Below are 26,302 nucleotides of genomic sequence, written 5' to 3' on the forward strand. Positions count from 1 at the left end.
CAGGAAAACAGCTCAAGGAACCCCTGTGTACTTTTATTTATTCTCAGAATGACAGTTTTTCATATGGGGGAGGAGAAAAACATCCCTCAGTACAGCACATCCATCATCTACTCACACCACCAGTGAAAATAACCTCTTCCTATTGCTCCAAAAAAAGGCTGTGGACTTTCTCCTTACTATTTTATTAAATTCCCTTGAAGAGATAAATTAAAAGAATTTTAAATTGATGCTTCATAGGGCTTTACTGATAGCTGTGGAAATCCAAATTGTGTCCAGACAGAAATCCGGTGGTAAGCACTTGTTTCAGCATATGATCACAGATCAGGTGCATTTTGAAGCACTTACAAGGCTAAGTTCTTTGGATTTGGAGGAAGGAGTACTGCTGGAGGACGCAATAGACGCCGGACTAATCGGTGCATCTTTCTTCAGCAGTCGAGTCTTGTCCAAGCCATTCTCCCGTGGAGAGTGTGCTGGGCTCCCCCGGGGAGAGGAAGGATCCTAAAAATCAGCAACGTGGGTTAGCATAAACACTCCATAATAGCCACTAGTGCTTGTCTTGAGCAATTCTCACTTTGGAATGAGGATCTGTCATAAAAAGTGACATCTTCTTTCAGTTCTTAATTGATTTAGCTGATAAAACTGTAAAATCGAGACAGATAATGAAAGACAACTTTTTTTTTTTTTTAAGAAAGTCTTAAAATTTGATGCCATTAACCATGAAAAATAATGTTAAAAACCTATGGATATTGAAATAGGCAAGTAAATCTCATTTGTCAGGTGACAGATTGAAAAGGCTGGAGGCACTTGGCAGACCTGATAAAGTTCACAAATGAAGTCATGGCCAGAGCAAAAGAAAACACAGATGCAGTTACAAGCTGCATCCTATCTGCTGTGCTGAGCTGGCTTCAAATATCTCAAGCAGGCTTTTGGTTCATACAAAAAACAAAAAGGTCCTTTGTAGAAGTAAGTGTTAGATCTGATTTGCATTCTAAAGAATGATGACCTGACTGGCTTCTCTCAGGTGTTTCAGGCTCCTTTATGGAGGCAAAGGCTGTAATCCTATTCACATACCCAATATGCACAGAAACCACTGAATACACCCCCCCCACACACTGTAAGGCATAAAAAACAGCATTGTGTATACCTCATTGGAAACGTCAACTACCAAGTTGTCATCGCTCTTTTCGCCATCACTGTCCTGTAATGACAAGTCACAATGTGTTAAAACATTTATTTAATATCCTAATGTCTCCTAAGTACTAAGGAACAATAAAGCAATGAAATGGAAGGCTACTCGCAACTATGCAACATAGCATTTACTTTTACCAAGCTTTATGTGATAATACAATTATAATATTTAGGTCACCTACAGGGCTTCTGCTTAACAGCCACACCTATATCATTCTTCCCGGTTTTCACATTGGTGAAGAAGGACACAGGGTGAAAACCCCCATCCAAAGTTGCACTGTACCAAGAAGCGGAGCCAAGTCCAGATCTACCAAGTCCCAGCCTAACTAATGCATAGTCCTCTTCTCACACGCCTTCTGGGTGCTCTGCATTTATATTGTTAAAAAACTATCAATCCTACACACCAAAACCTTCCACCCAGCACAGATGTTAGAGGCAGACAGTAAGAACCTGCTGAAAATTTGACCCTCAATTTTAAAGTAAGTTATGCAGTGGAAATCAGGTGAAATTACAGAGGAACACTTAAGTTCAATAACGCACAATGCAGTCAATATACTCACGTAACGTGCTGCTATTTCCTTCTCTTCTGTTTTCTGTTTTTTACTCTCTGAAGAATAATCTGTTGAATTTCTGTGCTTTTCTGCTGTTCTGAAACTGGCTGAGGGAGATACAGAAGAGCTCTGCAGTCAGAAAAGAGATGAAGAAAACATCATCAGATGCTCATTCATAACAGTGGTTCATTTGTTACTATCCCTCAATACAACTTAACCCACTAAATATGATTTGGAGTTGTTCCCACAGATAGCACTTTGGGGTTTAATCAGCAATAGCTACTCAGCAATTGTCTTGTATTAAAAGTGCACAGTGTATTGCAAGAGACAGATAAAGGAGATCAGCCAACAGATCACAGTTGCTATCTGCAATGTCAACGGTATGAATGTAGAGCTACTTTGGACCACTTTGTGAATACTGTGCCTTGGCCTGGTTTTGGCTTGTTTCCTCTATAAATATGCAGGGTTAAATCAATACTCCCAGAAGGAGGGGGGTGGGTGTGTATGTGTGAGTGTTTGCCTGTGTAAATCAAGAACAAAGTGGCTTAAGGTAAGTCACGCTTCAGCAGAGGTTCGAATGAAGATTTCTAGCAAAAAAAGAAGCAAGCTGCTGAACAGTCTTTCCTCAAAGCAGGAAAGAACAGGGGGAAATACCTCGACTCATTTTACTTTGTCGCTTTTTACCATTCCAGGCTGTGCCTGCAGTAGACGGAAACACAACGCGGTGGCTCAGGGAGTCTCTTGCCATTCTGTAGCCCTTGCTCAGTAATGATCATTAAAGAATACGTGTATGGGACAGGAGAGAAAGGAAGGCAATATGTACTTTATGCACTGTCATCCAACAATTCTGCTCTACTCCTTTAAACAAGGCAGGCGACGTTTATCAACTCCTACCATATTTCCAAAGCTTGATGGAGCCTGTATCCTGGTACACAAAAAAGGAAGTAATGAAAGATGCAAAGTTCCCTCTGGGATTGATTTTAGCAGCAGCAGCAGCTTTTGGCCCTAATTCAAGAAAGCATTTAAGCATGCGCTAAACTTTATCTCACACTGAAGTCAATGGTTGAACGTACGTAAGTAAGGATGCGTTCAGGCATTTTGCAGAATTGGAGCTGACAGGAATTAAGATTAAAGTAATTCTCAGTTGAAACCCTGCTGACTGTTTCCATCTCTCTGCCCTCCTCGTATTACGGGGGTGGGAGGAACAACCACCAAAGAAGTCCTTAATTCCAGATTTTAGATTCTCCCATTCATCCAGAAACACTGGTTTGGGGGTTCTTCCTCCACACACTATGGTCAGCTGTTGTTCCGCATAAAACTGTACAACACAGCAATTTGGTTTTGGGGTTTTCAGTGCACACCTCCCTTGGTTTGTTTTATAGCTACTACCAGGAACGCAAACCAAGAAATTAGCATTTACATTGTGCAACTTCTGTTCCACTTATTATCGCATTTCTTCTATTCCTTAGCTTATTACACAACAAATTTCTGGTAAGGATTAAGAATGCTTAACCACAAAAGTTAAGCTGTGGTTGTTGCCTGAGTCACATGAGAGAACATTTCTCCCTGCTGGGACATCAGGTCCTCCTCTCTACTTCTCTAAAATTTCCAATTCTTGTCAACAGCCACTCAGATTAATGAGTGGTGGAATTTCCAAAAATCTTCCATCTTTTTGATTGGTAATTGTTAATTACCCTCTATGTACACTAAGTGGAAACAAAAATTTTAGAACAAAGTTAGTGTTGAACACAGCCTGTGCCTTTCCCATTTGCCTGCCTGCTTCCCCCTCTCTCTCTCCCCCGAGAGTATAAAATATGTAGACAAGGATTTCCCATCCTGAGCAAATACATCTTAAAATACGTTCACTGATTTAGGTTTAAAACAGATCATTGATCAACTATTATAGTAAATGACATAAAACTAACAATGTTATTTTTTGCTCTGAAGAGACGACACATGTTAAGACATTTGGAGACAGTAGTGGCAGTAGGCACGGAAGCCCTTAAAATGAAGGCCAAGTAGAAATGCAACATTAAATGAACTGATGGCTTGAAAAATGTATTTGTTTACTGCAACGATATAGCATAGTCTTTTGCAAAAGATTTTAATAGTATGCTCCTATTACATTTATATTCATTTACAATTTGGGAGGCAGTAGCTTGTAAGTGAATTCAATTCATTATTTCTCAACTTCACCCTACAGAAAGCAATTTGCTTTAAAACGAAGAAAAATAATCACCAGTAAACTACAAATTAGAGTGGTGTCTAAAGAATTAAAGTAAACCACTGCACTTATTTAAATAGAAATATTTATTTTCATAAATTTGAAACCATATAGTTTCATTTTTCACAATCTAGTTAGCTATGTGCTATAGATACCATTTTAATCTTTGATTTCACTGCTTAATAAAGTAATAAATTAAAGCTCCCTACTAGAATGAAAAAGTAGCTAATTACTACTAGCACATAAAGGATGAGCACCACATCAGGTATTCAAAGATCAGACCTGACACCAACGGGAAAAGATCTTGCTAAGGTACCTCCCCTGCTACAAGCAGAAAAATGGAGACTACTCACCTATTGACAGCAGGCAGAACTTCATTTCCCAAACTGATATTTGGCCAGTGTACTAGGACTAACGTTTTGCTTCAAGAGTGCATTACTACAGAAAAAATCTAAACATTCTCACTTTTATCTGTCCTACCCCTTTCCTTGCACGGAGCCAGTCAATCAATACCCCTGCAGTACTGCCTTCTTTTCCCTTCAGCTTGTGATGCACCTGCCACATAAAGATCTCTGACTCCATGGGATCTCTGGTACTGGTGCTGACAGATCTAAATTTATATCTTATGCTAAGTAATAACGATATGTCATCTACACAGCCAAAGAACTATGCTCTAGATCTTCATATGGACCTAATGCCTACTATTTTCAGTGTGAGTGGGACAATGTTATTACCCATACTGAGTTCCCACTGTTGCTTGCAATAGCTTTTCAGCCTGTAAACACTTGTAGGGATTTATCTTCTGTGAGAAATACCGGGACATAACAATGTCCTCATGGTTTCTTTCCACTGACACCAGATGCCTACATACAATCCTGTACCCACCCGCACAGCTCGGTTCCTGAGTGTGCAAGTCTACATACTCCAAGAGAGGTCCTTACATTTGCAGACTGTGCAAGAAAACCTCCATCGAAGCACACTGTTTAGCTGTCAGGCTCTGCCCGGTTCCTCGGTTAAGACATCGGTGCTCCCCTAACAGCTGCCTTTAAGAAGCTAGAATGGGATAGCCACTTTGAGAAATTAAGTGATTCAGCATTATGACTTGGCAGGCTGTAACTTAATGGGCCAGAGTCCTCATTTTAGTAACTATTAAAATTTATAGAGAAATAAAGTCTTTTCACACTGCTGTTTTCTTCAATAAAATGTGTTAACCTACTAGAGAGCAGCGTTTTCCTACTAACCAGCACTGAGTTTGCTCAGACACGGGAAAAAATACTCTTTGGTGAAAGCAGGTTATGTTTAGTTTCTCTTTTAGCAAAACGTATTGCGTTTTCATATTCTGCTGAGGTAGGACATTTTTATGCATGTTAAATACACCACAAAAGGCCGACAAAAAACAACCGAACATAAACATTTATAGAAAGGCGGAGCACGTTGCCTTGTTCATGTAATTTGCTTAAGAAGTGGGACGGTGTGGTTCGAGCGCTGGACTCACAGTAGCTTTTGTACTAGGCTGTAAAAGCATGGTATGCGATGCTTCAGTCTCTGTTTTGGGCAGCGGTGAGCACAGCGCTACCTGAAGAGATCTCCCACCATAAGGACTCTGCTGTTTTCTCTCCAACATCAGCAGGGTCCTGCTCCTTCCTGGTGGAGTACCAGTGCCACACAGGCGCAAATTAAATGAACATAAAGAGGGCCATACAAGCCTCTTAAGCAGCTGTAAAATTCTCACCAGTAACAGGGCAAATGTCAGCATGCTCGCTGTCTATTTGGAATAATTAATATTTCAAATTGCTAGGAAAAGAAAAAAAAAAAAAAATCACCGTTTTACCCCAAACTTCCACTGGAAGTTACTTGCATTAACATAGATGACTCACACTGTAACATGGCAGAAAAGAGACCAATACGGTCAGATTGCACAGCCATCCAACTGCTCTCAAATCCTGCAAGCCCCAACTCCCCATACACAAGCTCCTGCAGAAGAAGACCTGGCCTGAGCAGACTAAGTGATAATTAAATGTTAAAAGTAATGACTAGAGATGACAGGATGAAAAGCCCTCCCACATGATAAAGCTGGTAACTCTGAGCATTCACGAATATGACCATTCCCCAGCGTACCCTTACTACTATGCCAAAATGATGTATTTGGAGTGTAATAATTAAAACAATAATTCCCAACAAAGTGGGAATTACAAGATAATTGACCATCCTGAAGTATTAAGCAAACTGCAGTAAAAGCCAAGGATGCTCAACGCTAAGGTCAATTACGGTATAATTATCTGAATGACATTATTGCTGTTATAAAGTCTGTTGAAAGTATAAAAGAAACTATAAAAATGGATACAATATGCATCGCAGGGAAATGACCAGGCAGTAATGCTGCGTGGTTGGCTGGTGCCAATGTTATAGATGGATGTACCATCGCTGGAGCTTGGACTTAGGCACTGCTTCAGGCTTCGGCTTGGAGCACTGAGCTCTTTAAGACCAAACCGTATGCTTAAATCAGAAAAGTTAAAAAAAAAAAAAGAAAAAAAAAGAAAAAAAAAAGAAAAAGAAAGAAAAAGAAAGAAAAAGAAATGAGCGCTGCGACTTCTGACACACCAGGGATAAGATGGAGATTGCTCTGGTGAGTAACAAGTGGTACGAGGTGGGAGAGGTCCCACCAGAGAGGTGACAGGACAGGACGTGAGAAACACCTGGCTGAGAGGAAGGGGTAGTCCAGCACAGACCACTGAGATCATGCGCCCAAGGAGGAAAACTATAACCAAGAGTTCCCACACATGAAACCTTCTGCATAGTTCTAACTATAAGAAACACCCATCTGTCTAAAAAAACGCATTCATTTACTTACACCCGTAAGGCACAGGTACATTTTTTTTTTATTAAACTGACGGAGATGGTGTGAAACGCTGTGGGCTGCTCTGTAGACACCATAAGGAGTGTTTGCACAGTGGTTCTGCTCCTGAGGTCACCCACACCCACACCGCCACTACACATTTCTGTTGTTATTATTACTATTACTACATTACTGTTATTGCTATTACTATGTCCCTGTAACCACTCCAGCCTCAAGGTTCTTGTGCTCTTTGCTTTAATTTTCCCAACATCCCCCATTTGCTGTCCTTACTTAGGCAAGCGGGTTGTCCTTACCACGCCTTTCCCTTTAGGTATATGCAGCGGGTTGTGACCAGGCTGACACGGGCAGGGAGTACAGCCCGCAGGGCACCTCTTCTGAGATGGCTCACCAAAGGAGGGGAGGCTGGCAGCCAAGTACTGTTCCCACGTATATCACCGGTCACGGCAAACTTTCTTAATATTTTCACCTCCCCCTTTTCCAACTTGTTTCTCCACTTACACAAACTGAAACCCAACTTCCACTCAGCCATACCATGATCAACTTTTTTTTTTTTGGTCTCATTCACTGCTTTTTCCCCGTAGCTGCATTTTCAGATACCAGACAAACTCTCAGTAATTGTTAGTGAAAAATGCTACTAACTAGCTAGGAAAGACACAGAACAAAGCTGTTTTTAACATCACATGACCCTGTCTGAGCTAACTGGATTGAGTGTAGTAATCAAGCGTGTGACAATTATTTTTAATACAAACTATGATTAAAATGCAAACTTTGAAGTTTTATATAGCATTTTTACCCACTAATTAACTTCACTAATTGCAAAATTAATGAAGTTAATTAGTATATAAGAGTGTCATAAAAAAACATCAAAGTCTAGATGTACAATGCTGCTGCAAAGGCAACAAGACGGCCATAAGGAAGTCCAGAATTAAGAGAATGTGCAGGGTCAACAGTTAGTCTTCAAAACACAAACGTTCTTAGAAGTTTTATGAGCACAGAAGTATAGATATGTACGCACATTATGTATATGCGTGTGTAATTTCTTTAAAAATATCTGTGTAACTATTTGCACTGGTGATCTGCTTGCCCTGGTGGTACCATGGTGATATTTAATCTGAGCTAATTAAAAGCATCAAAGTCTAGACGTTATGAAATAGGTGATAAAATGCACAACAAACCACTCTGGTTGCACATGTTAATTCCAGTCATGTATTTCAACATACACTTATCAATTTGTTGGAAAAGCTAAGCAGGCCACACAGCTGAAGCTGGAGATACCTAGCAATTTTGACGTATAATCCTATCAGCATGTGCTGTTGTTTCTCCGGCCCCTCCTGGTGTACAGGTGCATGCTGGTGGCAAGAAAAGTAGTTGTTTAAAGCAACGGTGAGGGCTGCTGGCTAGCCTTTCACAGATGGATTTTTGCAATAAATCCTTTAAAATACAGCTTCTCCAGTAATCACTGGCTGAAGGACATAACACACATAAGGCCTAATCACTAGTGACACTGTGAAGGTCAAAGGATGGAGAGAAGAACCTATGCAGCTTAAGTACAAGCAGTGAAGCAGTAGAGGAACACAGCTGTGAGGCAAAAAGGAAAGACAGGTTTAGGTTAAAGTATATCTTAGCACAGGCACACGAAGGTAGTGAAATCAAGGAGTGTGGCTAGAATAACAAGCACCCTTTGGTAAGCAAGACAGTTTGAACAAAGGACCTGGTTTCAGCAGGGAACAAAAGAAAAAGAAACAGATGGGCAGGAAAAGGAGTTAAACACTTCTGATGGGTTTACAGAAGCTTCAAAGTTCACAGATTACATTTACCATCAAGTCTGCTCTCGTCCACATCTGCCAACTCGTAAATATTGAATTTAATTGATGGTGACACAATCCAGGCATTGTCAAACATCCTCCCCTTTAATCCACAGAGCAATTCACCTGATCCATTCTCCATTCACCACCTGCGCTTCAATCTCCTCCCCTTTGAACAGACCCCAAACTAAGACCACATGCTTCGGCACACAGCAGAGTAGGTGAGTCGGACTGAGAGAAAAGATTTGCAAGAAGGTGTTAAGGCACAAACTGCAACTGGTACAGGCAATGCATCGGGTGAGCCCCAGGGCACACAAAGGCTGCAAAGGAATTCTGTCCCTAATGATCCCAGAAAAGACTAAGCTCTCCTGGATAACAATGGCGCAAGCCTGGAAATGCTGCCAGACAGCAAAAACCACGCTGCTGCCATCTTAGAAAATAAATGCCCAAATCCAGGACAAACCTGCGTGTCGGTCATCACAGCACAGAAACCCCTGAATGTTACTTTACCCAAAATCTGACACACTGAAACGGAGGGGTCAAAGGCCACCGAGTTACAGAGATTCAGAAGAACTGAGGGTAAATATAATCATCTTCGGAAATCGGAGGAGCAGAGCAGCGCCAAGCAAACATGGAAGTACAGCTCTCCCCTCCTCAAATATTTATTTGGGATTCCAATTACTGATCTTTCGTGCTATTTCCTTCAGCAGAGACCTGAAACAGTTTGAGCAGCTCTAGCAAAATAGAAACAGAAACAGAGAAGAGAGTATTGGGAGTTAACTAGGGAGAAAGAGCGAGGGAGAGCACGCAATCACAGGATAAGAGAGAAAGCTCAACCAGCCGGAGCATTCAATGCAGCAATTTAATTGTGGGCTCACCACCATGAAAGGGAGAGAGCAGGACAACCACCAGCCTGCATTACGGACTTTGATTCTGCGGTGGGCCACGACGTAAGAAAAAGCAGCAGTGCTCCATGAGCGTTCTTCAAAAGCCAAAGTCGGAGGCGTACAGAAAATTCCCGGCATCCAACGTGCCTCCAGAATATTAACACTAACTACACTTTCACAGCGACTGAATTTAAACAGAACACACAAGGTAATTCCGTTAGTTTTTAGAAAAGTAAGAAAACACTAAAGAGAGGGAATGTTTTATGAGAGCTATTAAAGGCCTGTGTCAGTATGCTTTTCACTTTGTTAAAAAATATCTGCAAGAATCGCGAAATCCCTCTGAAGAATAACCGGCTTTTGCTTAGAGCCCTCTTTTCAGACCAAGCAGCACAGTAAAACTGTTATCCTTTCACTTTGCACAGTGATTAAAATGGACTGTACGGCACTGAGCCAAGCTGAACGCAAACACTTTCCTGCAGCGGCTCAAGCCACAGGGGTTATAAAAATCTCATCAGTACCGGCAACAGAGGTTAGGAGGTAAAAACCTACGCCCCCCAGATTTTCCATGTTAAAGCAGTCATGATCAGGCTTTAAGCATTGCCTTCTCCGTGGACAGCTAAGTGGATTCAGTTTGCATGTGACAGGTCCTAACAACTTTCTCCTGGGATTTACGTTCCCTATCTAATTCTTCGTTTTCACCAGAAGGATATAACCTAGCACTAATTAGCCTTTTTTTTGTTGTTGTGTTAAAACCACAGAGACCACGTCTGAAGACAGTCCCGCAAGACACTCCACATTTAGCTGCTTTCAATCAGGTACTGTGCCCCTGTGCCCCACATTTTTAGTTTTGGTTACATCTAGCGTAGGCTATATTGATGGCAAACACATCAGTTTTGAGTTTTCACATTTCTGTTCCCTTCTAATCCATCCATATGTATCAACCCTTCAGGGAAAAACACTTTCATTTTCTTTCCTTCTACTTGTTTTTCTCTAAAGAATTTTATAGTTGTTTTGCTGCAGAGATGACCTAGGAGACGATAAGAAAACAAAACAAATTATTGTTTTAACTGAATACTTCACAGATAGAGATGATGATCTCTTTCCACCCTTTCTGACTTGTTCCCTCCCTTCTCCCCCATTTTTACTCCTATTTATTCCTGACTTGATTAGTGGAAAAGCAATGGGAAAAGAGGCAGCCTTCAAGAGGCTACCATGATTACAAAAAGCACCCTAAAATTTAATAGAAACATTCACTCCACATGACGATTGCTTCAATCAGCAGAAACATGTTCATATGTTTTTCCTCAGGTATTAACTAAGAGACTGGCAATTCGCTCATCTCTTCCCCTGTCAGATCTTGCGTGGCTTCTGAAGACTCAATATATTTTATGCTTTTCTAGTACCTTACATGACTTAGGAAGCCAGAGCCACTGCTAAGCACACAGGGGAACACAGAATTCATTATCCAACCAGTCTCTTAATTAGGCAGGTGGATAAACCATGGCCAGATGCTATTAAATATTTGCAAATTCCAGATCATGCTGATTTTGAAGAAAAACATTCTCTCAACCATCCATAAAAATATCTTCCACAAAGAAATCTTTGAGCGCTACTGTTCGCCTCTCTGCCCAAATAACATCCAAGCCCATTATATCTGCCTCACTTCATCTACACTCACTTACTTGCGTTCCCAAGACCCTTGTTCAGGAAATTATCCCATTTCCTATTCAGGAAAGCACTCGAGCAGATGCCAGATTTGAGGCACACACTTTGATCTCAGGAAAGTCACAAGGCAGATAAAGAAATCAGAAGAATGTACGTATGTGTTGAACTTTAGATGCCTACTGCGCACTACCCTGAATCTGGACATCAGCCTGCTGCAAAAATAATTGTCCCCAGTCCCATTCTTCAAATCAAGGACTGTGGTAAGTGGGATGGATGGAGGAGTGGTGGGAACACAGATCCTGCAGTCATCCTTAAAGCAGTTACATCAGTATATAATAGCACATTATATGTACAACAGCCACTTTGAAGACTGAAAAAATAAAACACACGGTCCTTTCTGCCAGATTTTTAGATGCATTACAACTCCTGAACATCCTAGAGCTTTGCCAAGAGAAGCAGCAGTGGCTTTTACTTTTCTGGGCCTTTCATTATTTATATTAGACAGGTCATGCTGTTAATTTTTTAAATGTTAAAAGCACAATCAAATTCTAACTTCAGGCTGGCTGGAAATGTTTTGATGTCAGCAATGAGACGCCAATACATTTTTAATTCAGGCTAGCGGAGAGGAAAAGCAAAAATCTCCCTCTTGTACTCCCCCCTACACACTGCCAAGTAGTTAAGTGCGATAGCTGGCATGCACACACATGACCTTCTGTTCTATTCAAATGAGTTATCTTAGATAATTTGTGAAGACTGTTCTCTCTCATTTAAGTACTTCATAATATGATCCATCTTTCCCTTTGCTTTTGTTAAGGGAAGACTACAGTAATCCCCCTAAAACAGCATTCTGGCAAACGCTCCTAAATTATGTAATTCACTAGGTTCAACTCTACTGTTACAATCATTTTCAAGGAAGACGGGTATTATACATTATCATTATAGCTATACAATCCTGAGTTGAATTTTTCTTGGCTGAATTCCTAACACTTTAATGCTGAAATTGATCTGTTTTAAAAACATCATGGGAAAGGTTTTTTAAATACCATACATGCTCAAGCTCTTTATTTTAAATGGTTTAGAAATGAGCTGGTAGAAACAGGAGACAAAAAAAAAAAAAGAAAAAAAAAAAGTATTATGTTCTCTAATCTAGCATTAAGTACATTTTAAAGAACAACAGGCATGTTTCCAAACAAACTATTGCAGTGTACAAATTACCCAGCAGGGATGGAGATAACAATACCTATGGTGGGGGTTTAGATCTGAGAAGAAGTTGACATTTCATCAAGGTTGTCTAGGAAACCATTTTTAAAATTTATTTATAAAACAAAATGAAAGATGTTTATTTCCATTTGGGATGCCTCTAGAGAAGCTGGCAAGTAACAAGTTTATTAAAATGACAACTTCAAGGTAGTTTTCTTGTTTACTGTAAATAACCTCCCTGTGAGCCAATTAAGAGCGTAGAGATCAAAGGCCCAAGCAGTGCTATAAAACCAGTAGTTGAAGGGTTAAGGGAACACCTCACCTCCTCAAGCTTCCTCAATATGGAAAATTTTCTCTAGCCACCATTCACTCGGGCAGTGCAACAGCAAAGACAAGCATTTTGGGGCTTGCTTTGGAGTACATTAAAAACCAACACCTGTATTATAATGGACACCTAACCAAACAGCTTGATTTTATGCACAGTCAGAAATTATTTCAGTTGTAAAGAATGATCCAGATGAGACTGAAGCAGCTAGATGGTGAAAAGGCAAAAAAGGAGCTGGGAAGGTGCATGGGATAATTTGTAAAATGGGTTTCTCAGTTGGGAAGGGTTATTAAATCCCAGGTTGCAACAGTCTGTCACTGCATTTCTTCTCCTTAGTAGCTGCCAAGACCGGGACTTCTCAAGGAGAAGTGTTTCCTAATGTAAGCCTTGACTACTATGATGATCTCTGCACACACCGTCTTCAAATTTGACATCAACGTAGGGCACGCTTGTCCTGATGAGTAAGTGGCGACTTTACAACGAGTACACAAAGCACTGCCAGCAGAATTTTAGAAGCTGAGTTGGAAGTCACACCACTGTTTACTAGCCAACACCTAGGCTGCTTGAGCAACAGCAGACTTGGTTTCCTTGAAACACCACCTTGCTCACTCTCAGCAATGAGCCAAATCTTGCCCTAAGACAGAGAAAATGTGGAATTTTAAAGTGGGTCTTCATTACTGCTTCCTATTATGATCAGGACAGATTCTGAACCTGCCCCTTCCATTTCACTGTCCTTCCCGGCCCCTTTATATTACAGGGTGCGAAGTGAAGGAGAGGCTTTCAGCACTTGTTGTGACTGGTTAAGACCATCAGACTGCTCATTGTGCGTAGACTTTAGTTCTGACAGTAAACGTAAATTTCCATTTAAAGACACCTAGAGCACCAGATGGAGCCCTTACAGTGAGAAAGTGTAACAAGCTCTTTCACAGCAGGCACAATCGTATCCAGAGCTCCAGCCCACAGATGGAAATCCTTCTTCCCTGCCTACACGCTCTCCCCACAGGGCGCTTTCACTACTGACAAAAATCACATTCCCACATCCACCTCTGGGGCTGCTCGCTGCACAGCAGCACCAGAGGACGCCTGGGAGAGTCCTCCAGTCGTGCAGCGCCTCGCATTGGGCACTTTGCTAGCTGGCAGCGGAGCACTGCGCCAACAATTCTTTCTCCACGTATGGAAAGCGGCAGAGCCCTGTCTGGCATGGCCCCTGGCCAGAGGCAATGCGACGGAGAACAGCTCAGGCACAGTGATGGGCTGTCGGAGTCATGCTGCCGGTGGGTGGTGAGCTACCACGACGGGTTAGCATTCACCCCGGTGTTTCGGCAGTGTGCTTCATGGCATGCTGTATATATGCTGCCTGATGGCTGGTTAGCCCAAGGGTTGACACTGCACATGTGCTCCCCTTGCTGCAACCCTCCCAACAGCGCAGGGGGCTTCTGCCCATCCTGCTACATCTACAACCCCATGCGGCACTGGGGCATCCATACCACACACAACAGCAATGCAATCAAACCTCAAGGAAGGATGCAAATTCAACCAAAGCTTCTGTTCTGAAGCTGGACATTCATAAGTCCATGGGCCCTGATGGGATGCACCTGCGAGTGCTGAGAGAGCTGGCAGATGTTATTGCTAGACCACTCTCCATCGTCTTTGAACGGTCATGGAGAACAGGAGAGGTGCCTGAGGACTGGAGGAAGGCTGACATCACTCCGATCTTCAAAAAAGGCAAGAAGGAGGACCCAGGGAACTACAGACCGGTTAGTCTCACCTCTGTCCCTGGGAAGGTAATGGAGCGACTCATTCTGGATGCCATCTCCAAACACATTGAGGAACAGGAAGTTATTGGAAGTGGTCAACATGGATTTACCAAGGGTAAATCATGCTTGATCAATCTGATAGCTTTCTATGATGTTATAAGTGGTTGGCTGGATGAGGGGAGAGTCGTTGATGTCATCTACCTTGACTTTAGCAAGGCTTTTGACACTGTCTCCCATGACATCCTCATTAGGAAGCTGAGGAAGTATGGGCTAGATGAGGTGACAGTGAGGTGGATTGAGAGTTGGCTGCGGGACAGAACTCAGAGGGTTGTGATCAGCGGCACAGAGTCTAGTTGGAGGCCTGTAACCAGTGGTGTCCCCCAGGGGTCAATACTTGGTCCAATTTTGTTCAATATATTCATTAATGACCTGGATGAGGGGACAGAATGTAACCTCAGCAAGTTTGCTGATGATACCAAACTGGGTGGGGTGGCTGACACCCCAGAGGGCCGTGCTGCCATCCAGCATGACCTGGACAGGCTGGAGAGCTGGGCAGAGAAGAACCTAATGAGGTTCAACAAAACCAAGTGCAAGGTCCTGCACCTGGGGAGGAAGAATGTAAAGCACCAGTATAGGTTAGGGGCGGACCTGCTGGGAAGTAGCTCGGAGGAGAAGGATCTGGGGGTCATGGTAGACAGTAAATTATCCATGGCCCAGCAATGTGCCCTTGTTGCCAAAAAGGCCAATGGAATCCTGGGCTGCATAGGGAAGAGTGTGGCCAGTAGGTCGAGGGAGGTCATTCTCCCCCTCTACTCGGCACTGGTGAGGCCACAACTGGAATACTGTGTCCAGTTTTGGGCTACCCAGTTCAAGAGGGACAGGGAACTGCTGGAGCGAGTCCAGCGAAGATCAACTAAGATGATTAAGGGATTGGAGCATCTCCCTTATGAGGAAAGGCTGAGAGAGCTGGGACTCTTTAGCCTGGAGAAGAGAAGGCTGAGGGGAGACCTTATTATGGCGTACAAGTATCTAAAGGGTGGGTTGAAGGAGGATGGAGCCAGGCTCTTTTCAATGGTTCCCAGTGACAGGACGAGGGGCAATGGGCACAAGTTAGAACACAGGAAGTTCCGCTCAAATACACGGAAACACTTCTTTACGGTGAGGGTGACAGAGCACTGGCACAGGCTGCCCAGGGAGGTTGTGGAGTCCCCTTCTCTGGAGATTTTCAAGACCCGCCTGGATGCAGTCCTGAGTAATGTGCTCTGGGCAATGCTGCTTTGGCAGGGGAGTTGGACTAGATGATCTCTAGAGGTTCCTTCCAACTCTGAAAATTCTGTGATTCCGTGAAGAAACATACAGAGATTAGGTAGTCAACTGAAACCGGAATTAGCCCAAAAGGACTGAGCTGGCAAACTAGCCCACAGGAGCTGGCAAACTAGCCCACAGGAGCCACCACCAGAAAGCAGCATGCACGCACTTGCCATGAATGGGACTCAAATCCACTGAGAGGTTTTAAAAGGAAGACTTAGGTAAAAATGGATCATGATGTTAATGATGATGCTTGAGCAAAAAACCTAAAACTGGGAAGGATGGAAAACTGTGTTTATATTTGGGAAATCAAGGTTCAGTAGTCTGCTCTTTTGTCTGATCGTGTGAAGTCAATTAAGCCTCTTCGTGCCCCTGTTCATTATAAAATAGTGATAATTTCAGAAGCCTAGAGAGCGTTTTTCCCCTTACATGGTTGTTGTGAGGATTAATGCATTGAAGATTTGGAGGTACCAGTATCAGAGGGATGGATCCATTAAATATCCTAGACTGTAGGTGACCCTGCTCTGGCACGGGGTTGGACTAGATGATCTTCAGAGGTCCCTTTGAACCCTGACCATTCTGTGACTGAAATGGAAAAATAAGGGGGGGGAGGGGGCAAATCAGTCTTCCTTATATCGGCAAAAACACATCTAGATGACTACAGCAATCCAGCTACTACAACATGCTGCCTATACTAAACTCCAGGAACTAATATGTCTACAAATAATAACTTTAGCCAATTCTTAGTTTGCATAATTTTGTATCACACAGGCATAGGAAATGTAAAAGAGGAAACACTTCTGCACCATACGTAAAACTGTCATCAGCTAAACTCAAGAGAACCTAAAGCCACTACATCTGAGATGTAACTAACTTAATACTCCAAGCAAAATTTCAGGAAGAAAATACTGCTGGTGGTTGTTCGTGTTTTTTAAATTAGTCTTGGGTAACAAAATTAACCAGGAAATGTGCTATCTGCAAGCTTGTCTTTGAAATAATTTTTCCTCAAATTAACCTTACATATTTGAAATGTGAACAAAGCCAAACTTGCAGCTGCCTAATAAACTCAAACCTTCAGAATGTGTAAGGCCTTCTCAAAGACAGCCAGATGTCAGATAAATCTCCCTGACTTAAAAAATGCAGAGCCAGTCTTCCCATCGTCACTCCTTTTACTATAACCCACCAAGCACACAAGTCTTTTATTGCTTTGTGCTATGCAGTGTTTGCACTTACAGCACTCCATAAATAAGAGAAACAAACTGGGTGTGTGCTTATCTGATTAAAATCCAGTGTAAATTATATGCAAAATAGGTGCAGCCCACTGGTCATGGCAAGCTGCCAGTAAAGACCTTCTGTGCTAAAGGTTGTGCACCACTGATTTAGGGCATCACCTCTCCGTCATGCTTCTACTTCTGTCTCATTATTTTACAGCTTTCTATGCTAAATTATTGAATGCTCTCTCCCAGCTCCGCTCTTATTCCTACCTGGCCAGTTGAGCACTCCATTTTCTTACTATATGACACCAGACTACACAAAAACAATTTGCACCTTGATGCATAATCACTTTGTGATTTGGGCGAGCCCAATCCAACCCCAGCCTATGCAGTGCGCCACTTCTCTCTCTCCTTCTTGCTCCTGTAATCTTGCAAAACTATTGTTGCTACAGTGCAAATTCTTTCCAGAAGCACTTCCCTGCTTCCAGGTCTCGGCTTCCAGAAACTCGTGCCTTCTCCTGGGTAAAGCACAGCTTGGGGCCCTTCGTATGGGTCTGCAAGCAAAGCAGATTAGCCTAAAGAGCTAACTCTGTGTGACCAAGAACAGGGAAAAGTGCATTTCACATGAAACCACAAAACTATCCGAGCTTGATTAAAAAGCATCCAGGCAATGCCGCAGAACATTCACAAGTTACTTTTTCTGAATTCTCACACAATTTAGACAATCCGAAACTGGATTTCTCAAATACTGTGCAGACATGACTATGGAATATACTTGTTTCGATTGGGGTGTAAGTCCCTGCTTTTCAGAGTTTTCTCGTTTTTCCTTCATTCAAGGTTGAAATTTGCTATGAGAATTTCTTTAGCCCCCTGTAGAATTGTTCAGGGTATTCCCCAAAGAGGGAGTCAAAAAGAACTGGGGATTCATCATGCACTAGCTGATATTTACAGTGATACCACTCCCAGTACGTGTTTGCTGGAAATAGCTTGATATTTCTTCACTTTCTTTTAATATTTGTAGGATTAATAACAAATTCAGGCCCTGATCCCACAGTATTTAACATCTGGGCAAAACGCTTCTTGCTGACGTCCACAGGGCTGTGGTTTGGCACAACAAACACGCTGCATGTTACAAGAAACCTTACCAATGGCAGCAATAAAAGGCAATTTCTTCCTTATCCCTTTTTGTGCTTCCCTTTTCTTATTGTGAAGAGGCTAGGGACAATATGGCAACCATAACAAAGGGGACTAAAGAAAACACTCACGGATGATTGCTCAAAGTGGGTCCATAAATGCCACAATTACCTTGCTACTACGGCATCTGTTTTTAGGACAACTTGAAGCTGCATGAAGGCAGGCGACAAATAATACCTGAATATGACAGCTGTGGTGCTCCAAAACCCTGTGGGCACCTCAGATACCACCAGACACACATGCTACAGCAGAGGCAAGGAATACCTTTGTACGTCTTCAGACAGCAATACAAAACTGTGTCTTCTCCTTTCATCGCAGTGCTGTCTTCACCTCTGTGAATTCTATTTGCCACTTTCCAGTTGACCTGCACAACACACTGAGGTTGATTGCTACAAGAAAACTATAGCCAGAATAACAAATATGAAGCATCTCTCCTGCCAAGTGGTAAGACCTTCCAGATCACACACTAACTTCCTCCATGACCGGCCAAGGTAACCATATTTCACAACACATTAAATGCATTTAAGGGTCCCAAGCAAACAATGCTCAGGCACACCACTCAAGAGCCAGAGATGACTAGAACAAACTGGCAGCTCTTCCAGGGCCAAAACTGCCTTTTCAGCAAAGATACCCTAACGCGACTCTATTCTTCTGCCTCTATTCTTCTGCCATCCCTCAAGAAAGGACAGCTGGCAACAAGAAGCGGTGACAAAACTGTGAGTCAGACAGAGGTAAAAAGGTTAGTGTCCGGGAGCCAGAAACCACAAGGATAGGCATCTTAGACACGTTTTTTAAAATGCTTTCTTTCTCTCTTCTTCTTCTCTTCCTGAAAGACTAAATGCAAAATGAAATCATCTTACAGAAGGACAGCCGCTTCCCCCCTGTGCTCAATCATTCCAGTCACACTATGTTGTCCAGTAACCTGCATTGATAATTCCTCATGAATAAAATGCCAACATTATCATCCACAGCTATGTTGTTGACATGCTTTTGCTATTTCACTAAAAATACCATTAATTTTCTGGCTTCACAACAGCTGAGCTACTCCCCATTTGAATATACAAAAGAGTATTTTGTTTAAACCAAATTAAAAGCGTTCCAGTAAATGACTTCAATTTTGCTGGCTATACTACTTAGTGTATACTGTTCTATTTAATCCTCTCTTTTCTCAACTCTACCCCTTCTACCTCCCCCCCCTTTCTTTTTTTTTTTTTTTCTTTTTTTTTTCTTCTCCACTTCCCTTTTTATACTTAATCCTTTCATGCCAGGAACTGGATTTCCCCAGCAAGACATCCACAGAGCTTCAAAAATGCGGTGCCAAAGAGTTAAGGCAATGGTGAAATCGCCTCCGCTCCGTTTTTATTCACCTGTGTTTGCCAAAACGTATTTAGCAGTAAGGAAAAGAAGGGAGAGGGGAGGGGGAAGGACACAAATGCTGAACACACCTTCCATTCCCCATCCAGATAAATGTCGACATTCCCCATTTAAGTCGGAATGAAAACCACCATTACTGCCAAGCCCTCCTGGCATCTCACCACTTTATTTGTTCCCATTTGTATCTAATGCTTTTGTCAACAGTTCAACAAAAGTCAAAGCAAACAACCCACTACAAACACTGGGGGTAACAGCAACAAGCATGAATCCTTCACAATTATCCAGCCCAGCTGCTCAGTGCCTGTCCAGGCTGCTTTCATTTACAACAGTGTCAACAAAAGGCTGAAACCCAATAACTAGGTGGGTCAATACTACCACTGTAAACCCTCCGGAGAAGGAAATGCTGTTCTCCTGCTTAACTGCTTCAGCAAACATGCAGAATAATTCAGTTAGATAGACAAGTGCTTGCCTAATCATTTGTTGTGTGAATTATTCAAGGCTTTCCCCGTAAACTACTAAACGATGGCTCTTCAAATATTTCCGAGGAGCCACCAGATGTCCGACAGGAGAAAAGGAAACATCAGGCAAATTCTGACATAACAGGAGACAACGGTAACCTATGATCTCGGCACAGCGTTAATATTTGGAGGATTAACGCCTTCCCACACCTTGCTTCTGCTGTCACTGTATAAAGAGCAAACAGCTTTTAACACACAAGCGCTAGGCACGCCTCGGTCTACTGGCTGCCTGATCTTTATACGGCATAATCAAGGCTGCTGCCTACGATTTTTCTTCCTCATTTCTCATGTGAGTTGTAAAAAGAGTTCTCTCCAGAGAATATGTAAAATGTGGATAAAATAAGCACAGTAGTTAGTCAGGTGGTTGCAGAGAGGAAACATGCGTTTATTCCCACATCTCTCTCTCCCTCTGCTCCCCCCCATGCTCATTTGATCTCTTCTTAATCACCCACCTTAGTGTTTCTTTCTCTGCAGCCACAAGGAGTATGTTCACATGCTTTTCTCCAGAGGTTTCACGAGGGTTCGTGTTTACGCTTTCAAAGAGCAGCGCAAACTAGTGATATAGCACAGAACCAAGCGCTAAGCATTACATCTTTTAATTCAATTGCCTCTTTTAGTGTGGGAAACAGCCACCTCCAGATGTCTGCTTCCTCGATTTCGTTGGCTTTTGTCACAACCATATCATTACATTAACATATTCTTTTTAAACTTTAAGTAAACTTTAAGAAAACGGGCCAATTAGATAACAAGTGGTGCTTGTTTTGATATAATCTCACTATTGGCAAGAACAACCCTGGATATGAACAAATGTTTTTCCTAAGACCAGTTTACATATACATCACAGTGCAATGTTGGACGATACATATCTTGAGCCAGAACACAATATCAAATACACTTATAAATATTTTATTTTTGACATCTACAGTAGCAGTTGTGCATGCAGAATAACTAGTATTCCAGAGAGAAACCCTGGCAGTTTTAAGACTTTGCAAAAAAAATAGTAAGAAAAATTCTGTCTGTATGTCAAATTAAAGCACATATTTTTGTTTTTATAATTAGAATGTAACATATTTTGTTTGTAAAACAAGCAGTTTTGCAGTGATTGCATTGTAGCAATCTCTGGAGATGTGTGTTGTCAACATAAAGAGCCTTCTTCAATCAAAGTTTTCTTCCTCTTTCTGTCCAAAACAATTATGAAACACTCGTCTATTAAGTAGCCGCAGCTCCATTACTTTGTGATCGCCACAGCCGTTTCAGCCCTACTTTGCTTGGTGGGAAACTTCAGTTAAAATCACTACTGTAAATCAAGTTATTGCTGTTTTCAACTCTGAGTTTGTTTATATCAGTGTTAGCAGGACTGTTACAGTCATTAGCAGTATTTGCAAAATGGTTTAGGGACCATGGAGACCAAAGGCACAACAGAGAGACAGCAGAGCACAGAAAACATTTGATATCAAAAGGGTTGCAACCTGCACAGATTAACTGGGAAAAACCTGCACAGTCTGATGCTATATATTCTAAAAAGAACAGGGAAGAGAAACAACACCACACAAAAACATCTCCTCTTCCTCACCCCCAGCAGCATGAAGAAGGGCCCAAAAATGGTACCTCCAGCCTTCGCCATGGCTGGAGGTATGCAGTTACCAGAAAACCTTCACGAAGCACGCAAGAGTCCTGCAGAAAGTCCGCTAAATACTTAATTGCTTTCAAATACCTGCAGCGTGACATAAAACTTTTAGGCTACCTACGTGGTGTGCATACAGTGCTTTTTATAAAGGCACCAAACTGACACTGGACAGGCTGCCTTTATGCTGGAAGCAGGGTGCCTTTGCTACTCTAATGCCAATTACGCACCCTGACAGGGCACTTGGAATAAAACCGTACTTCAAGGGAATGGCAGAAAAAGGGTTTCTCTCACCCCACAAGGTTTACTGTAATTGATTTTAAAGGGATTATTTTAAAATTATTCAGACATTGAATTCCTCTCATATTTTGCAGTAGGGGACAGCAAAGCTCATTACAAAATAATATTTGCAGGTCATTGCAAGAAAGTCTTTCCTCAAAGCAGGGGAGGAAAAGCAAAACATTCATTTCCTCAAGGGCTAAAATAAATTGCAGTTTGGTATTTTTAAAAGAAATAGAGAAGTGGGAAAAAAATACAGCATCAACAGGTATGGTTTCAGCAAACGTATGAGGGAGAGACAAAAAATATAAACACACAGCTATAATTACTGCAAGACAAATACAATGATTTCCTAATGCCTGGTGTTGTGGCATCACAAGGCAAGGCTTCGCGTTATTTAGGTCAGCACTGGCTTCTCAACTCAATGCAAGCAATGATTTCTGTGTAGTCTGGCCACTTTGTTTTTAAAATAAAATGAGCGAAGGGCTCAGAAATACTTCACTGTAGCTGCCAAGTTTTGTGTTGTGTGTGGTCTGTGCCAAACTCGTACCACGCACACCCCTGTGGACAACCCTTCTTCTGTGGGTAGATGCGATTAGGGAGACACCTCTCCTGGACCTCCTTTCATACACCAGTGCTGCACCTCTGCAGCACACACCAGTCTGACAAAACAGGACACTGCTGGCAAAATCAGTGTTATTGTTTACTTTGACTTGGCCAGATTAATATAGGGAAGAAAATACTGTATGCCCTCTTTGAAAAAAAAATAAATAGTGGCTTGAAATACACCAGCTTCACTGCATGGAGAAGCTACGACAGACCGCTCACCCCGTGAACGAAAAAAGGAACAAACCGTGTCGAAATATTTCGCTTCTCCCTCCCCTCCGCCCCACTTACTCATAAGCGTGTGTTAAGGAAACTCCCACAGCTGCATTCGCTGCCTCTCAGGAGGCTGGAAAACACAGGTACAGCTGTGCCGGCTAATATTCGTACGCAAACAAGCAGCGTCCGACTGGCTGCAATACCTCACTTTAAAGCACCTCAGTACCCTTTGATAAGCTCGCAGCTCAGAAAGAAGCGATGCAGAGCAATCTGCCGTCCTCTTAATGCAATTAGCAGATTAAAGCGGCATTTCACTTCCAACGCCTCATTAAAACACTGATTGCATCCCCGCGCGCGCTGATGATAGGACATACACAGTGTTCCCCCTACAGTCTTCCCGCAGACTCGGTGGAGAGAGGCGGCATCAGCCCTGCGCTGGCAGCCAGCATCGGGACACCAAACCCCCCCCCCCCGTACCCTGCTCCCGGTACCCTGTACCCGGCTCCGCGGTGCCTGGGGCGGGGGGCGCGGGGAAGGAGAGGGCAGGGGTGCCCCCGGTCCCTGCCGCCTGCGGGCACTGCTGCGGGAGGGCAGCAGAAACTGCTGACACCGCCCCCCCCCCCGGGTTTCGCATCCCCCAAGCGCAGTCGCGGCAGGGCCTCTTGCCGGGTGGGCTACTGCACTGATGGTTTTTGTTACATCTCCCTTTTTGGGTGAGAACCCACGACCCCTCGACTTCTGCCTCCACTACGATCCGGTGAGAGCGAAGCACAGGAGCGGTGAAGTCCAGTAAACCGCGGTGTGGACACGAGCGCCTATTTCAATTTTCCCCTCAGATTGTTTTTTTCCACGGCAGACCGACAAGCCCAATAACACCTCAACTTAGGAGAATTTTTTTTTTTTTTTCATTCGTTCCCCCCTGCAGCCAAAAAGCAAGCTAACAGCATGCCCGCGAGCGCGCCATCAGGGCGAGCCCCTCCACCGCGGGAAGCACTGCCGAGGGGGACCTGGCTTCACCCCCTCTTGCCAGGCGCTGGGGGCATCCCCGGGGGACCCTCCGGCTCAGCCCCCGCCGCTGCCAGCCAGCACGGCCCCGCCGATGCCAAGGAAAGAACAAACTAAAAAAGATTAATTCGCAGATGTTCATGCATTTCACACACAGGGTGCCCTGTGGTCCGTTGCCAGGGCAACGGGAGACCACCGGCGTGCGCTTTATTGGCTTTATGAAGTGCGTCTCGGGGGCTATAGTCCGAGAAATGCTGCATGATAATCGTCAGGCTTTTCAGAAGCCTTGTTTTGTGTTTATCCACATTTAACCCTCTGAGTGTTATTAAGAGCATCACTATGCACGTCTGGCGCACCGAGGAAAGTGGAGACAGGGAACGCGCACACACACACACAGAGTCTCTGTTTCCAGCCTAGAAACCCCGAAAACACGTCCTCGGCACCTGCTCCCACCTGCCCAGAGCTGAATTTTTTTGCCCACAGGCCGTAGGTAAGCTGGTCCCCGGGCTGTGGTAGCACGGGGCTCAGCACAGTGGGGTCTAGGGACAAAACTGACACCGGCAAATGCAAAGGCAGTAACTTTGAAAGAGGAAAAAAAAAGGGGGGGGGAAAGAAATGAAAAAAAAAAAAAAGGGAAAAGAAACAAAAAAAAAAAGGCCCACCAACTTCCTAGACACATTACGAGAAAAAACACACTCTCATTCCAAATCCCAACATGTGACACCAGCAAGCCAGCCACGCCGAAACCTTTACCGCAGCCCCTCCAAAGCTGCGGTCCTTATGAGAAAAATAAAAAAGGAAAATCCCACGTCCAGGCGACGCTCAGTCTCGCGGTGCCATGGGCTACAACATCATCTATAAATTCACACAAACGAGACGGGAGCAATAAGCCGCCCAGGACTTGGCTGCTCCGCCTCCCCCATCGCCCGCTTCCCACCCTCTCCTCGCTCCAGGCTGGCGTCGGGCATCTCCTCCGGCTGTCCTCTCACCGGCCGAGGCAGGGCTGGGGACGGAGGGACGGGGGTTAAAAATCACAAATGCCACAACGCCCCAAGCAGTAGCAGCCACCGCCACCGACTTCAAGCGCTAATCCAGCAGGAGAGGAGAGGGAGAAAGCGAGGGTGGCAGAGGGGATCAATGGAAGGAACGGCTCGCATTCAGGCTCACAGGAGAAAGAGCACGCAGAGACAATCATTTCCTGGGAAAAGCTAAAGCCTAACGAGAATTTACTCTGCCTCCTTTATTCAGACAACCAGCCCTTTTGTGGCAGGGGCTTCCTGAGTGACAGGAACCCCGGGCCCCTTAATAGGATTTCCATATTATTTCCAACACCTGCCTAGAAGTTATTTGTTTACATTGAAGGAGGCGAGATTCTCAAATCAGACATCTGCTTCTGGTTCAGGCATATCTTAGGAAACCATCTAGAAAGAAGCTTTGTTGCTATGGAGACATTTTTATTTTCTTCCCTTAGTTGGCTGAAAAACATTAGCATTTCCAATTTTTTGTTCTTCAAAAGGCCAAATGTCGCTCAAGAAAACACAGAACTTTTCAAATTGCTATGCATAATAGGCTAATCGAGCTTTAGATATTTAATTAATTATTCGACTCAATTAGAGCTGTACCAGAGAGAGGCGGGAGACACGGTGTAACTTTCCCGCAAATTCCCCTCAATGGCCGATCCCTGCTGGCCGACCTAATTGCTTCTTCCCTCAAAGCACAGCTAAAACTTTGTAATTCATGATGCACTCAACAATCTTGCATAATAAACTTGGGAATCAGTCAGACTATGCATTTCCTTCAACTTCTGAAATCAGCCTAAGAGACTGACAACAGTTTGACTAGGAATATGCTTATTTCCCAGCGCCAGGGAAGAGACAGGCGGAGCAATACAAATATTAACACAAATATTAACCTACCTCTAGCATTCAGGGACTTTAGCTGGAGGACAGAAACTTCCAACCATGCTGCTGATTCCAGAAGGCAATCTGTCCTCCTTCCCTCCCTTTAGCAGATAATTAGCATGCCCAAAGAATCCATTGATTTGCAATATAAATACGGGACGTTTCAAGTTACTTTGGTTCTAAGAGTTTTAAAGACAAAATCAAAATGCAAAGTGCTCAATACAACAACAACAAAAAAAACACTGTATCTCAGCACCAACAGAAAAATAACAGGCAAAAAGCAGCCATCTAGTTTGTGTCCTGGTTTGACAAAAATTGGTAAGTATTGTTTATTTTCTCCCATGACTTTGACTAACACCTATTTAACCTGACCCGCAAGCGTGTTCTTCATTCCAGACACGTACATCATGAGTAAACTGGTGTAAACCATGAATGCCAGCATTCAAAGTATGATTTTAATTGCACACGTACAATGAGGTGAACTTCAAAAGAAATAATAAACAAACTCACTCCCTCCCTTTACTTCTTTTCCCCCAGCTATTACATTGTCAAAGCTGAAGAAGACCTTTCCACCCACCTCCTCACCCCAGCAAACTTCCTCTTC

General features: G+C 43.2%; 1 protein-coding gene across 3 annotated transcripts in view; it reads right to left on the reverse strand.

Annotated features, from left to right (window-relative positions):
* Positions 1-26,302, reverse strand: part of LOC309683722 (transducin-like enhancer protein 4) — a 101,002-nt gene that overhangs the window by 12,690 nt on the left and 62,010 nt on the right. For 2 of the 3 annotated variants that reach the window (XM_082498044.1, XM_082498043.1), the window contains exons 8-10: positions 1,749-1,868; positions 1,145-1,198; positions 346-498 (exon numbers count right to left, since the gene is read on the reverse strand). In XM_082498044.1, the coding sequence (XP_082354170.1) occupies positions 346-498; positions 1,145-1,198; positions 1,749-1,868 (327 nt within the window). The remainder of the gene's footprint in view (positions 1-345; positions 499-1,144; positions 1,199-1,748; positions 1,869-26,302) is intronic. The other variant, XM_082498045.1, reaches the window with a different exon arrangement.

Source organism: Vanellus vanellus, assembly GCF_965231255.1.
Source record: "Vanellus vanellus genome assembly, chromosome: Z".
Classification (NCBI taxonomy): domain Eukaryota; kingdom Metazoa; phylum Chordata; class Aves; order Charadriiformes; family Charadriidae; genus Vanellus; species Vanellus vanellus.